General features: G+C 57.3%; 1 protein-coding gene across 3 annotated transcripts in view; it reads left to right on the forward strand.

The window, feature by feature from the left end:
* Positions 1–13691, forward strand: part of IQGAP2 (IQ motif containing GTPase activating protein 2) — a 196178-nt gene that overhangs the window by 85733 nt on the left and 96754 nt on the right. For all 3 annotated transcript variants that reach the window (XM_070056267.1, NM_001082161.1, XM_070056266.1), the window contains 5 exon segments: positions 5044–5111; positions 5397–5510; positions 6059–6237; positions 8264–8351; positions 11979–12142. In XM_070056267.1, the coding sequence (XP_069912368.1) occupies positions 5044–5111; positions 5397–5510; positions 6059–6237; positions 8264–8351; positions 11979–12142 (613 nt within the window).

Here is a 13691-nt window from a genome sequence, read left to right on the forward strand (position 1 = left end):
CATGGGGCCTCCCGCTCCCCCTGGCCAGCCCCTCTGTGCATTGCACTGAGCACACGCCCAGGTGTGCAGTACCTGTTGGTCCGCTGCCTGTGTACCAGTGCTTTCCTGGACGGGCAGCGATGGTTCCACTGCGTGGGCGGCGAGGCAGCACCGGGTTAGTAGGCCGGGTGCACAGGAGCCCTGTGGAACCGTGTTGTATGTTGCACCGCCTGCCCCGTGGAACCGTGTTGTATGTTGCACCGCCTGCCCTCTCTAAGATCAGGGCTCAGTTTCTGTGCACGCCAGCTGCTAGGTGGCTTCCTTTGGATTTTTTTTTTTTTTTTTTGACAGGCAGAGTGGACAGTGAGAGAGAGAGAGACAGAGAGAAAGGTCTTCCTTTGCCGTTGGTTCACCCTCCAATGGCTGCCACGGCTGGCGCACTGCGCTGATCCAAAGCCAGGAGCCAGGTGCTTCTCCTGGTCTCCCATAGGGTGCAGGGCCCAAGCACTTGGGCCATCCTCCACTGCACTCCCGGGCCACAGCAGAGAGCTGGACTGGAAGAGGGGCAACCGGGACAGAATCCGGCGCCCCGACCGGGACTAGAACCCGGTGTGCCGGTGCCGCTAGGCGGAGGATTAGCCTAGTGAGCCGCGGCTCTGGATTTTTGTTTGTTTGTTTGTTTGTTTTTCCTTTGGATCTTAATGCTTGGGAAGGAGCACTTCCTGCTGCCGATTCTGTCTGACCTGGGGTCCCCAGATCAACACAGTTTCCCACAGACATTCACCCTTTTGAGTGACCCGCCGGGCAGCACCCCCCACATGGCTGAGTTCAGACTTCAGCATCGGCAACAAAAGATGTAGAAAATCAACACCAAATATTTACAAAATATTATTAAAGATTTTAACTTTGTAGTAAATGGGATTCTCCCTGACCCAAGTCAGCTTAAAATGAATGTCCTTTAAAATGAGTGTGAAGGCTCTTCATCTTTTTCTTGTAAAGAAACACTTTGCCACCCAGAAAGCTGGCTTCTCAGCACCCCCTTGTGGTAACGTTTAGTAAACAATGGCGTTTGCCCACTGTGGGATTTACATTAACATTACGGTACGCACAGGCGAAGTAGAAGAGATCATTGGAAACAGCCACCTAATTATTCATTACCAGAGGTGGAAATTAATGTGTCAACATCTTAGTGCGTGGTGCCAGCAAGCCTGTGTTTGGTGGCAGCCTAAGCTAACACATTTGTTTAGGGCCTGCACGGAAGGCAGAAGCATGGCTGTGTTACAGGTCTTCCATGAGCGGTGAGTCAGTGGGTGGGTAGGGCCGGTGGGAGACCTGACACAGAATGGCGGCGGCAGAACCGCCCTCTTCATGGCATCGCACGTGTGTGTGTGGAAGCTGCATAAATACGTGTAGTAGTCAAAGATTCAACTTGAGCAGGTTTTATATATCTACACACAGACAATACACATTAAAAAGAGCACGTGAAGTAATGTAGATACAAAATGGGTTAGAAGACTTAGGGATGTTACTTTGCTTAGGTGTTACTGTCACAGTCTCAAAATTCCTTTCTTGGAATTTTAAAAGCAGGTTTCTGAGTAAATTAGCTCAGGTGTGTCCTTGAGTTTGTGGAAAGGGAGGGAGAAACGTGGATGTGGTTCCATGGGAGGAACCACGTGGTACAGTCCTGATGGCCTGTGAATGACGGCGTGCCTCGTGCCAGCGGCCTCTCGCCGCTTCACCGCGTCTGTCAGCTCCGTTGGATTTTCTGCTGGGAGAAGGGAGCAAGCTCTTCGTTCCAGGTGAGGGGAGGTTTCTCCTACCTGGGCAGCCTCCCGACGTAGCAGCGAGTGGACGGGGTCTTGGAGGTGTCAGCCCAGCGTCTGTGTGAGCAGGGTTGTTGGTGACGACGTGTCCAGCGCCAGCCCACCACGACGAAGTCCTCCGAGGCTGTGGCGTCCGTGTGATGTCTGTGTTCCTGGCACTTGAGCCGAGGCAGGCATCCTGTCTGTCCAGCTTTGGACGTGAAGATGTGATGGCTACTTCACGTGGGAGAACAGTCACAGTCTAATGTGTCTCCCCTGTGTGTAGGATTGAATATCAGGATGGAATTTAGGATTGAAAGTTACCGTGTGTGGAAAAAAAATGGTTGTTTGTCCTTTGGTTTTAAAGGAGAAGGGGGAAAAGGAGAAAAAGGTAATCCCCCCCCCACCCCGTCTTTAAAATTCAAGAATTCGTTACTATTCCTGGGAGAAATAATGGCAGCTGTGTGCAGGGAAGATGCTCCCCCCACAGCCAACAGCAGGAACTGCAGTGGATGACTTACTGTGGCTGTCACTCTGGGGGTAGCTGCGTCGGTGCTGTGCCGTGGTTATCAGGGCTGAGGAAGCAGGCGTTCATTCTCCTGTTCTGCGGGCAGAGTGGGCCCGGCCTGGCAGGGCCTCTTGGGCTCAGCTCAGCGCCCGGATGCACACACCTGCTGTGTCCCATCTCACGTCAGCGTGCTGGCAGGACAGTGCCGGGGTGGCCTGCCAGGCGGAGCCTTCGCAACACCACACAGGTGTCCTCACAGCCGTGTGGAAGCCGTGGGTGCCGAGGAGTGGAACTTTGGTGGGTCTCGGCCTGCCTGGCTTGGCCTCACGCCCCTGCTAGGGCCCCTGAGCACAGGAAGACGTGAGGTCTTTATGGTGCCTTCTGGGCAAGATGCCACCTGCTCTGTAGGGTTGCGATCCTCCAAGGCAGTCCTGCTCAGTGCCACAGCCCAGGTTCCCGGAGAGCAGGTGCGGAGGGCTCAGACGCTCCGACTGGCACGCAGAGGGGCCTCTCGTAAGCCCCTCCCACCGACAGTGGGTGCGTGCAGCCTCTTGTGGGGAGCGTGTTCTGACAAGATCCAGTGCAGCTTCTGTGTGGACACACCTGTTCAGTCTGGCAGTTTTGATTTTAGGGATCTGTTGCAACAAATGAGGAATGTGTGCCTATTTCAAGACAGATAAGTCAGCTTCCTGAAGCACCGTTTGCCGTAGTCAGAAATCAGTGACCACTTAAATGCCCAGGAATTGCTGGAGTAAAGTACAGGAAATTCATTGTCCTGTGTGGTGTGGAAGTTTATTGAACAGATAACCCAGAAACAGCATTCTTACATTAGAAATATTTATAGAAAGATATTTAGTATTTAACTATGATTTTTTGAAAAGACTATTTATTTGAAAGGCAGAGTGAGAGATCTTCCATCTGCTGGTTCACTCCCCAGATGTCAGCAACAGCCAGGGCTGGGCCAGACTGGACCCAGGAGCCAGGAGCCCTATCTAGGTCTCCCATGTGGGGGACGGGGCTGAAGCACCAGCCATCATCTCCTGCATCCCAGGTGCATTAGCAGGGGCTGAATCGGAAGCCTGGGGCTCGATCCGGCACTCTCACACAGGGAACAAGCGTCTCCAGTGGTGGCGCAGCCCACTGTACCTCAACACTGGCCCCCTTGTAATTTTTTAAACTGTGAATCCCTGGTTTTTAATTTTGATCATGTGTTAGTTTTCTAAGAAATTGTTTTTTACAGAAGTTATGATCAAAGAAAGTAAATTTTAGTGCAGGTTACTTACACTTAGTTTTTTTTTTTTTTAATAAAGATTTATTTATTTGAAAGGTAGAGTTATGAGGGGGGGAGACGGAGAGAGAGATCCTCCATCCGCTGCTTTACTCTCCAACTGGCTGCAGGCCAAAGCCAGGAGCCAGAACCTTCTTCTGGGTCTCCCATGTGGGTGGCAGGGGCCCAAGCACGTGGGCTGTCTTCCCCTGCTTTCCCAGGCCACCAGCAGGGAGCTGGATCGGAAGCGAAGCAGCTGGGCCACCAACTGCCTATGGCCCACATAAGATGTTGGCACAGGCTGTGGTCCAACCTGCCACATCGCAACATTGGCCCCTTAGTCATGTGTTTTAAGAGTTTGTGGCTGGTACCGCGGCTCAATAGGCTAATCCTCCACCTGTGGCGCCGGCACACTGGGTTCTAGTCCCAGTCAGGGCGCCGGATTCTGTCCCGGTTGCCCCTCTTCCAGGCCAGCTCTCTGCTATGGCCCGGGAGTGCAGTGGAGGATGGCCCAAGTGCTTGGGCCCTGCACCCTATGGGAGACCAGGAGAAGCACCTGGCTCCTGGCTTTGGATCAGCGCAGTGCACCAGCCGCGGCGGCCATTGGAGGGTGAACCAATGGCAAAGGAAGACCTTTCTCTCTGTCTCTCTCTCTCTCACTGTCCACTCTGCCTGTCAAAAAAAAAAAAAAAGATTTAAGAGTTTGTTTTACACAATTCAGAAGGCTTGATGTCCACTTTACTGTGTTGCAGTGACGTTTTCTCTTTTATTCCCACGGAGGCTCTTGCTTCGGCATCTGCTGTGATAACTACTGAGATGTTGCAAGCCGTCCACTTCGTTCTCCATTTCCCATGTGTATTTTTAAGGTCATGAATTACAAACCTATCAGAATTGATAAGAGCACAGAGCATTTTAGTTGGTTGCCTGAATTAATCCTGGGGCTGGAGAGGAACGGAGACTCTGGCTTGGTGACTAAGTCGGGAGGCACAGAGCTGTAGCTTTGGAGGGACCGGGACACCAGCCCTCGAGGCCCCCGGTCAGCCGCGGCTGGGACCTGGGGTGTGTGGCTGAACCTGTCCCCCGGGCATCTTCCACACGGTGGTGTGTGCGTGTCGTAGTTTATCGTCACTGCACCAGCACAGTCTCGCCATGGACCCCGGGCGTATTGTGATACTTAGAGGAGGGTTGAAAGCTCCCGGGCAATCCAAGCTGTGTCTTCGTCAAACGAGAACCCTCTGGGGAATACCAGGGACCTGACGATTGCCAGTGTCACCTGCTGTCCGCTGTGTGTCGCGCCTGCTCTGCCAGAGGTGAGGCAGGCGCCGGCCTTGGTGCTGTGGCACTGCTCACCGCCCCAGCCTCACCCCGGGACGCAGCGTCCTTGTCTCTATGCCTAGCAGGCCCTTCTCAGCTGTGAAGAGCGAAGCCTTCAGGAGCCGTGAGATGTCTCACCTGTGATTTCTGATTGCTCGCATTTTGCCTTTCAGTTTGTATCTGTTCAAACTTGGAATAGCCCCCCAGATCCAGGACCTGCTGGGCAAGGTGGACTTCACAGGTACGGTTCCTCACGACTCTGCCGTCTTGTCTAAAAAGTGCCAGTGCCTTTTTCCCAAACCTCTGATGTTGCTGATTGCCCTTCCTCCGCCCTGTGGACAAGGGTGGCCCGCCTCCCCTCCTGGTCTGTCCTCACCCTGGTCCCCTCCCTGTCGTCTGTGCAGGGAGAAGTGCCGGCTGCCCCCGCCTTCCAGGGCAGACGCTCCCAGACGGGGACACCTCGCTCTGCCTCCGTCTCTGGCCCTGGCCGTCGTTGACTGTCTCTTGTGGGGTCTTTGTTTTGTAGAGGAGGAGATCAGCAACATGAGAAAAGAACTGGAGAAATACGGGATACAGATGCCGGCGTTCAGCAAGATCGGCGGCATCCTAGCCAGCGAGCTGTCGGTGGACGAAGCCGCCTGTGAGTCTGCCCTGCCCCCCTTCCTTCCTTGGTCCTGGTGACATGAATGTTCAGAGGAGGCCTTAGCACCCTGGGCGTGGCCGTCACCTTCAGGCTGTCTCACCGTGGCCTGGCAGTTGGCTGTGGCCGTCTCCTGTGCAGCGGGAACTCGGGCGCCTCAGAACCTCTGTGTCTCAGAGCGCTCCTCTGCTGTCTGGCCAAGCGCAGAGTCTCCTGGGGTTGCAGCTGAGTTGCTGGCGTCTCGTGGTGCTTTACAGCTGCCCAGGCCACCCAGCCATGGGGCAGGGACCCGGCCACCCTGGCCCCCGGTGACTCAGTACCTGGTTCACTTCTGCCATTCAGGACAAGTAAATGAACCAGGCAAAGGCAGCAGACACTGAGTTTGGACCAAAGACAGCTGGGCGGTGGAGCGGTCGTCAGGTGCTCCGTGACGGTCTGATGGCTCTGTTCTTGGCACGGTTACTGGGCGCCAAGGAGGAAAGCCCGTGCGGCGTCAGCGCACCTGCCAGCTTCCTGCCGGTGCCCATCGCCGTCTCTGTCCTCTGCAGTGCACGCCGCGGTCATAGCCATCAACGAGGCCATCGAGAAGGGCATCGCGGAGCAGACCGTTGTGACACTAAGAAACCCCAACGCGGTCCTGAGCGCGGTGGATGACGGCCTTGCAGAGGGCTATCAGAGAGAACTGTGGGAAGCCAAGAAGAAGAAGGAGGACACAGCCAGGCTGAAGGTGCTTAGCCGCGAGGGGTGGGTACAGCCGTGGGTGCGGCTGTGCAGGAGCCGGGGCCTCTGGGCTCGGTGTGGTTACTCAGGTGTCCTGCAGGGGTGCGGCTCTGGTCCCTCTCCTGAGGTGTGTGCAGGGGTGGAGGCAGCCCCGTACTCTGCAGGGCCCCATGTTGCCTTCTCACAGCTGGGAGGGCTGGCGGTCCCCCCCCCCCGCCCAAGCAGTGGGGTGTGGCAGCTGCAGACCGCCCGGGGCGGGCCCCAGCATCAGACCCAGTGGTCACAAGGCACCGGGAGAGCCATCGGGGCTGAGAGCACCGTGTGGGGATGTCTGGAAGGGCTGCTGTTCAGTGTCCCGTCACCCTCCTCCCCTTCCCGTTGGAGAGCGCCTGCCCCCTTGCCTGCTGCCCCTGCCATCCCCTGCCCGCCTCTGCCCGCCCCTGCCTTGGGATGAGCACGAATGCTCTGAAGGTTCTGGGCTCACTCTGGCTGGGCACTGCCACCTTCTCCAGCCAGGTGGGAGCCCACTGCCCCCTTCTGATCTCTCTCCTGACCTCCCCAGAGGGCTTTTCTAGCCCCTCCCTCACACCTCTCTCTGCCCTGCTGTCCTCTGAGCTGGCCCCTCCTGGAGGCTCATGGGGCAGAATTAGCCTTTACGGCTCCGACCCCAGCCCACTAGATACGTCCTGGACTCTCTGGAGCCTGCTGGATCGAGCAGGTCCTGAACGCGGCCTGTGAAGGCCTCCAGGCCCCCAGGGGCTCCCCATCTCTCTGGCAAGCCCCGGCCAGCCAGGCTGCGTCATCGCCTGGCATGCCAGCCTTCCCCGTGTGACCAAGCCCTGTGTGTCCATCTGTTCCCTCACCTGGCCTCAGCCTTCCTCCAGGCCTTTCTCAATTGCCGTCCCTTATGGATGGTCTTTTTCTAATCCTATAGAATCTGTTCAGTGTCGCTGTGGATTTTCATTGCTTGCATTCTTGATTTTATCACACCAAATCAAATTACATGGCCAGTGTCCAGCTGCTTCGATGTATGAGGCTTGGACAGCGCCAGGTGGCACAGCCTGGCTGAGAGAGAGAACGGCCTCCTTGGCAAGCCAGCTGCTGTCTCACAGAGATTGAAGTTCTCGGCAGAGGCCAGCAGTGTGTCACGTAGTAACAGGATTACGTTAGCAGTGGAGAATAAGCACACGTTCACACAGGAGTGTGGGCCACGTGACAGAGGGAACACGCATGGCGAGTGGGCCGCCCGGCTGCCCATCAAGGGGGCACGCCTCTGCGCGTGGCTTGTGGTGAAAAGAGCCCTCCCCCACCCCCACCCCGCTTTCAGCCCTGTTCGAGAGGTAGGAGGTGGCCCTTCAACTGACAAGACGGGGTCTTGGCTGAGACAGGTGCATCCTGGGAAGGGGGGCGTGTCGGGCAGAGAGGGAGAGGCAGGGCCACATCACAGTGTTTAAACCTCAACTTGCTGGCCGGCGCCGCGGCTCACTAGGCTAATCCTCCGCCTTGCGGTGCCGGCACACCGGGTTCTAGTCCTGGTCGGGGCGCCAGATTCTGCCCCGGTTGCCCCTCTTCCAGGCCAGCTCTCTGCTGTGGCCAGGGAGGGCAGTGGAGGATGGCCCAAGTGCTTGGGCCCTGCACCCCATGGGAGACCAGGAGAAGCACCTGGCTCCTGGCTTCGGATCAGCGTGATGCGCTGCCCGCGGCGGCTATTGGGGGGTGAACCAACGGCAAAGGAAGACCTTTCTCTCTGTCTCTCACTGTCTACTCTGCCTGTAAAAAATAAAATGAAAAAAAAGAAAACTCAACTTGCCACCCGGCTGCCCCACGTCAGCCCATGCCTTCCAGGTTGGGAAGCCAGCAGGCCCATCGCTCCCCTGTGCAGCCTCGCAGGCACCTGTACCTGGGTTCCCCGCACACCGCAGGCGCGGCTCAGGTGCCTGTGCGCCAGCTCCTGTCACTGTTGGAGTTTGCATTGACTGAGCTTCAGACGCGCTTTACTGATCTCAGGAGTCAGTGAAGATTTCGTTCTGCAGAACAGCCGTGTTGCAGAAGAGGAGAGAGACGCGTATGAGGAACTGCTGACCCAAGCGGAGATCCAGGGGCACGTCAACACAGTCAACAGTGAGTACCGCTCGTGGAGGGAGACGGCGTCCTGACGCAGGCTGCCCAGCAGAACTCAGGCCGCGCATTCGTGGAAGACCACCTTAGAGAGGGAAGCGTCTGTCCAGACGCCCGCCTGCCCCTGAGCTGTGTGCTGAGCCCGCGCCCAGGCCACGCCACGACCCCGCAGTGACTGACTCCCCCTTGCTGTGTCGTCACAGGCACGCTGCATGTCACGTCTCCGTGTGTCCTTTACTGGACTAAGGAAAGAGAGGTCAATGAAGGGTCACAACTTCAACACTGCAGTAGGTGCCCTGGCTCTGTGTGGGGCTCTGCTGTAGTGGTGAATCCTGGGGCTCCAGGCCCTGGTATGCGGTGGAGCTCTGTTCTCACTGTGAGTATTGGGGTTCCAGGCCCTGATACATGGTGGAGCTCTGTTGTCAGTGAATATTGGGGTTCAGGCCCTGGTATGCGGTGGAGCTCTGTTCTCACTGTGAGTATTGGGGTTCCAGGCCCTGATACATGGTGGAGCTCTGTTGTCAGTGAATATTGGGGTTCAGGCCCTGGTATGCGGTGGAGCTCTGTTCTCACTGTGAGTATTGGGGTTCCAGGCCCTGGTATGCGGTGGAGCTCTGTTGTCAGTGAATATTGGGGTTCCAGGCCCTGGTATGCGGTAGAGCTCTGTTAGTGAATATTGGGGTTCAGGCCCTGATGCATGGTGGAGCTCTGTTCTCACTGTGATATTGGGGTCCAGGCCCTGGTGTGCGGTGGAGCTCTGTTCTCACTGTGATATTGGGGTCCAGGCCCTGGTATGCGGTGGAGCCCTGTTCTCACTGTGATATTGGGGTCCAGGCCCTGGTATGCAGTGGTGTTCTGTTGTCTCTGTGGATATTGGGGTTATAACAAGCACACGGGAAGTTAGATACATTGGTACTTCTGTTAGTCTTCACAATCTTCTATGAAAATGAACTTCTCCTAGATTTCTGTCTGAGCTTTCTCTCCCTCCTTGATGGGTGTAAATACCCCGTGGGTATCAGAACCTATGGAGACTGTTGTGTGCACTTGGCAAAGCAGGTGACCCCTCTGCCCTGGGTAAGCTGGGCGTGTCCACCGGGCAGCCTGCCCCAGACCTGGTTCCCCTTCCGACGAGTCTGCGTGTCCCTGGTTGTGCTCAGCGCCCCCCAGGGATGCACGCCGGTGGGTGTTCCTCAGACACGTGCTCCACGTTGCTGGGGGGGGGTCCCCCGTGTTCAGAAGCCCAGAGCAGGTTGCTGTGGCCGCGTGGGGGAGGCTGTGGCTCGTGCCCCACCACGCTGCAGAGAGCTTACGGGGACTGGGTAGAGGTGCAGGCTCATGTTCTGTTCTTCTTGCTACATCCTCAGTTCTTTCTGCTGTGTGTCGGGGCCGAGATGTCCTCGTGCTGGGTCCCAGGAGCGCGTTAGTCTCCCCGGAAACATCGGGGCTGCAGAAGCTTGGGAGGCAGCGGTGCCACGGCGTTTGCCGCTCTGTTTTGTGAGATGTTGCTGGCCACACCACTGGAACAAGTCCTCTTTTTCATGTTGGGGCCTAGGGGATGCTTTAACTCCTTGTTCATTGTCACGGTTTCCTGATCACAAGGGGGTGCCGTGGAGGCTACACTTCCCACCCCCGTCCCCCATTTCTAAGCGGCAGGCATTGCGAGGATTGCACTGACGGCAGAAGCGGCTGGAGGCGCTGCAGTGTGTTGCCGTGTGTGCTGGCTCTAACTGTGCCTCACGCCTTCCATCTCTCCCCGTCTGAAACGTGGGCTCCAGCTGAACTGAAGGGTGGTCGTGAAAAAACGCTGGGGGGCGTATTTTACTCACGTCATGAAAGTGAGACAGTTTAATGCGTGAAAATCCGGCAGAGTAGTGACTGATGAGACTCTCCCCGGCCAGCAGGTTCTTGGGTGCACGTGCCGGGGCACCCCCCGCGCTGGCAGGGCAGGTGGACCTGTTGTCGGGGGCTTCCCCACGCTGGCAGTGCAGGAGGACCTGTCGTCGGGGGCGCCCCCCCCGCGCTGGCAGGGCAGGTGGACCTGTCATTGGGGGCACCCCTGCGCTGGCAGGGCAGGAGGACCTGTTGTCGGGGGCGTCAGCTCCGACGTGCAGTCGTGAAGTGTCAGGTCCCCCACGTCCCACTCATCGCACAGTGCGTTTTGCTAAGAGCGGGGCTGCAGATCCTGTTAGACGCAGCGTGCTCACGGGCAGCTCACCTCATGGCTGCAAGGCGTGCTTTCTGTAGGGGTCTCGGATGTGATGTCCTGGATGTCATTCGCATCCCATCGCCCAGTCCATGCCGTGCCGTGCAGGAACCAGGGAACGCAGGGTGCTCCCGAGAGCCCTGTGGGTGGCGGCTGCTAGGCCTTGGGCACCCGGAGCAGGATGACAGGCACGCGGCCAGCCTTGACCTTCCTGTGTGATGTCACTGCTAAGTGTGGAAGGAGTGCTTAGGCCCCCGGTCCCCTAGTGGCTGTTTTCAGGCTTGAAGGATTCCGTCGCCCTAAGTGTCTCCTGTTTCGTAGTGACATCTCTGAGTCCTGGCTGAAGGACACCCCTGTGAGTACGTTTAGGTCCCTCATCATCTTGTCACAAAGGACGAGGACCATGGTGGCCGACAAGCAGCCCAGCACAGAAGCGCTGTAGGAATCCAGGGTTTGCGTGACTTCCACAGTCCAGGGGCTGCTGTACCTGTCACAGACGTGCAAAGCAGAGCTACAGAGAAACAGAGAGGTCTTCCGTCCGCTGGCTCACTCCCCAAATGACCACAATAGCCAGAGCTGGGCCAGGCCAAAGTCAGGAGCCAGGAACTCCACTGGGGTCTCCTACGTGGCTGACAGTGGTCCCATGCTGACTTCCCAGGTGCATTAGCGGGGAGCTGGGTCGGCAGCAGAGGTGGGACTCGATGCCAGGTGTGCCATATGGGTGTAGACATTCCGTGTGGTGGATTCACCTGCCGTGCCCCAGCACCAGCCCACGTGCACCCTTTGTGGGGCCACCAGCCCACGTGCACCCCTTGTGGGGCTCCACCTGCTTTGCTCTGGCCTGGTGGCAGCACTCATCACTCGCTGTCCCGCTGGGTCAGAAACGCCGTCTGTGTGCCCTGGAAATGCAGAACGTGCTGGTTCCGGGCGCCTCAGCTTGGTCCCGGAATGTCGGGTCTCGTACGTGGATGCTCGCCTGGTAGAGAGCCCCAGCTTGGGAACAGCGCAGCAGGGTGTCCGGGAGCGAGCCGTGGGTTCACTGTGAGTGGTGCCGGCTCCTGGAAGGGTCAGGAGGCAAGGCTGCTGGTGTGTGCGAGGTTCACAGCGCCCTGCGGGCCGGACCCAGCTGTGAGCGACTGCAGGATCCGTCCCCAGGGCGGGGCTGTGTGCAGCCTGCAGGGAAGAGGTGCGGCCAGGGCTGGTCCTGAGAGGTGGGCTTTGTGGGGAAGCCGCACTGCACAGAGATGGGCTTGGAGCGTGCTCCCTCAGCTGGGTCCGCGTGCAGACAGCTGCCCGGTGGACACGGCTGGGATCTCTGAGCTGGCGTCCCTGCTTTGCAGAGGTCCTGCAGTCCCCGATGAGTAGGTGCGTCGGGTTGGGCAGCGGTGGGAAGAGCCGACATTGTGACGGGTTGTGAACCCCCGCAGGGCTGGCCGCGGTGGACCGCATCAATGCTGCCATTCGGGAGGGAGACCCCGAGGTCACGCTGCTCGCCCTCATGAGACCGGAGGCCCAGCTGCCCACTGTTTACTCCTTTGCTGCTGCTCTGTATCAAAGCGAACTCTTCACCCTGCAGAAACAGAGTGACACGGTAAGTCAGGTGACCCCGGGTGTCAGCGGGTCACTCCAGGAGCAGTCAGGTGACCCTGGGTGTCAGAGGGTCACCCCAGGAGCAGAGCCCAGGGTAAGTCAGGTGACGCCGGTGTCAGAGGGTCACCCCCAGGAGCAGAGCCCAGGGTAAGTCAGGTGACGCCGGTGTCAGAGGGTCACCCCCAGGAGCAGTCAGGTGACCCTGGGTATCAGAGGGTCACGCCAGGAGCAGTCAGGTGACCCCGGGTGTCAGAGAAATCACCCCCAGGAGCAGAGTCCAGGGTAAGTCAGGTGACTCCAGGTGTCAGAGGGTCACCCCAGGAGCAGTCAGGTGACTCCGGGTGTCAGAGGGTCACCCCAGGAGCAGTCAGGTGACCCTGGGTATCAGAGGGTCACGCCAGGAGCAGTCAGGTGACCCCGGGTGTCAGAGGGTCACTCCAGGAGCAGTCAGGTGACCCCGGGTGTCAGAGGGTCACCCCCAGGAGCAGAGCCCAGGGTAAGTCAGGTGACCCCGGGTGTCAGAGGGTCACCCCCAGGAGCAGTCAGGTGACCCCGGCTGTAGCGGTGTCAGGTCATGTCCCAGCTGTATGGAGGCATTTAGGACAGGAAGTGGCCTTGTAGAGTCTTGAGCTGGTGCCACTCCCAGCCTCCCTGGTCCACCCATCCTGCACCCCCGCTGCTGTCTACACAGAGACGTGGAGAACAGCATCAGGAGACGGGACTGGGGTTGTTCCTAGTCTCTGTGTGACTTTGAAGAGTTTTGGATAATCTTTTAAATACTGAGGTATTTTAAAAATTTTTAATGAATGTGTTTATCAATTTATTTGAAAGAGTTACAGGGAGAGAGAATGAGAGAGAGAGAGGTCTTCCATCCGCTGGTTCACTCCTTGGATGGCCACAGTGGTCATGGCTAGGCCCAGCCAATGTCAGGAGCTTCATCCGGGTCTCCCAGTGGGTGCAGGGACCCAAGCACTTGGGCCATCCTCTGCTGCTTTTCCAGGCACATTAGCAGGGAGCTGGATCAGAAGTGCAGCAGCTGGGACTTGAACCAGTGCCCACATGGGATGGCCACATTATGGGCGGTGCCTGTACCTGCAATGCCACAATGCCAGCCCCTGAAGTATTTTTTTAAATATGTGATGTTTTGACATTTAAAAAATAAAATGTAAATCTGCGTTTCTAGAAGTCTGCAACCAACAGCATTAGCTCATAGCTGTGGGCTTTGTAGAATTACATTCCTTGATATGCTAGTAATATCAAACAGTGGCATTCATGTAAGGACAGGGCAAGAGCAAGGCTGCCAGTACTGATGTCAGCGAAGCAGGCACACCGAGTGAATAGTCTGGCTGGGCAACCAAGAATGTGAGAAGGCTAGTGTTCAGAGAGGTGGGCAAAGAATCGTTTAATGAATGAAATTCTCTCAAGCTGTAGTCATTATCTCACAAATAGTGACTCACCACACATACCATCTGTCAGACTTGAATGTCAAACATAAAAATGACAGTTCTCAGGAAACACAACGGATGACTTAAGTGTTAGAAGTCAGAGCC

Source organism: Oryctolagus cuniculus, chromosome 14 (genome assembly GCF_964237555.1).
Source record: "Oryctolagus cuniculus chromosome 14, mOryCun1.1, whole genome shotgun sequence".
NCBI lineage: Eukaryota > Metazoa > Chordata > Mammalia > Lagomorpha > Leporidae > Oryctolagus > Oryctolagus cuniculus.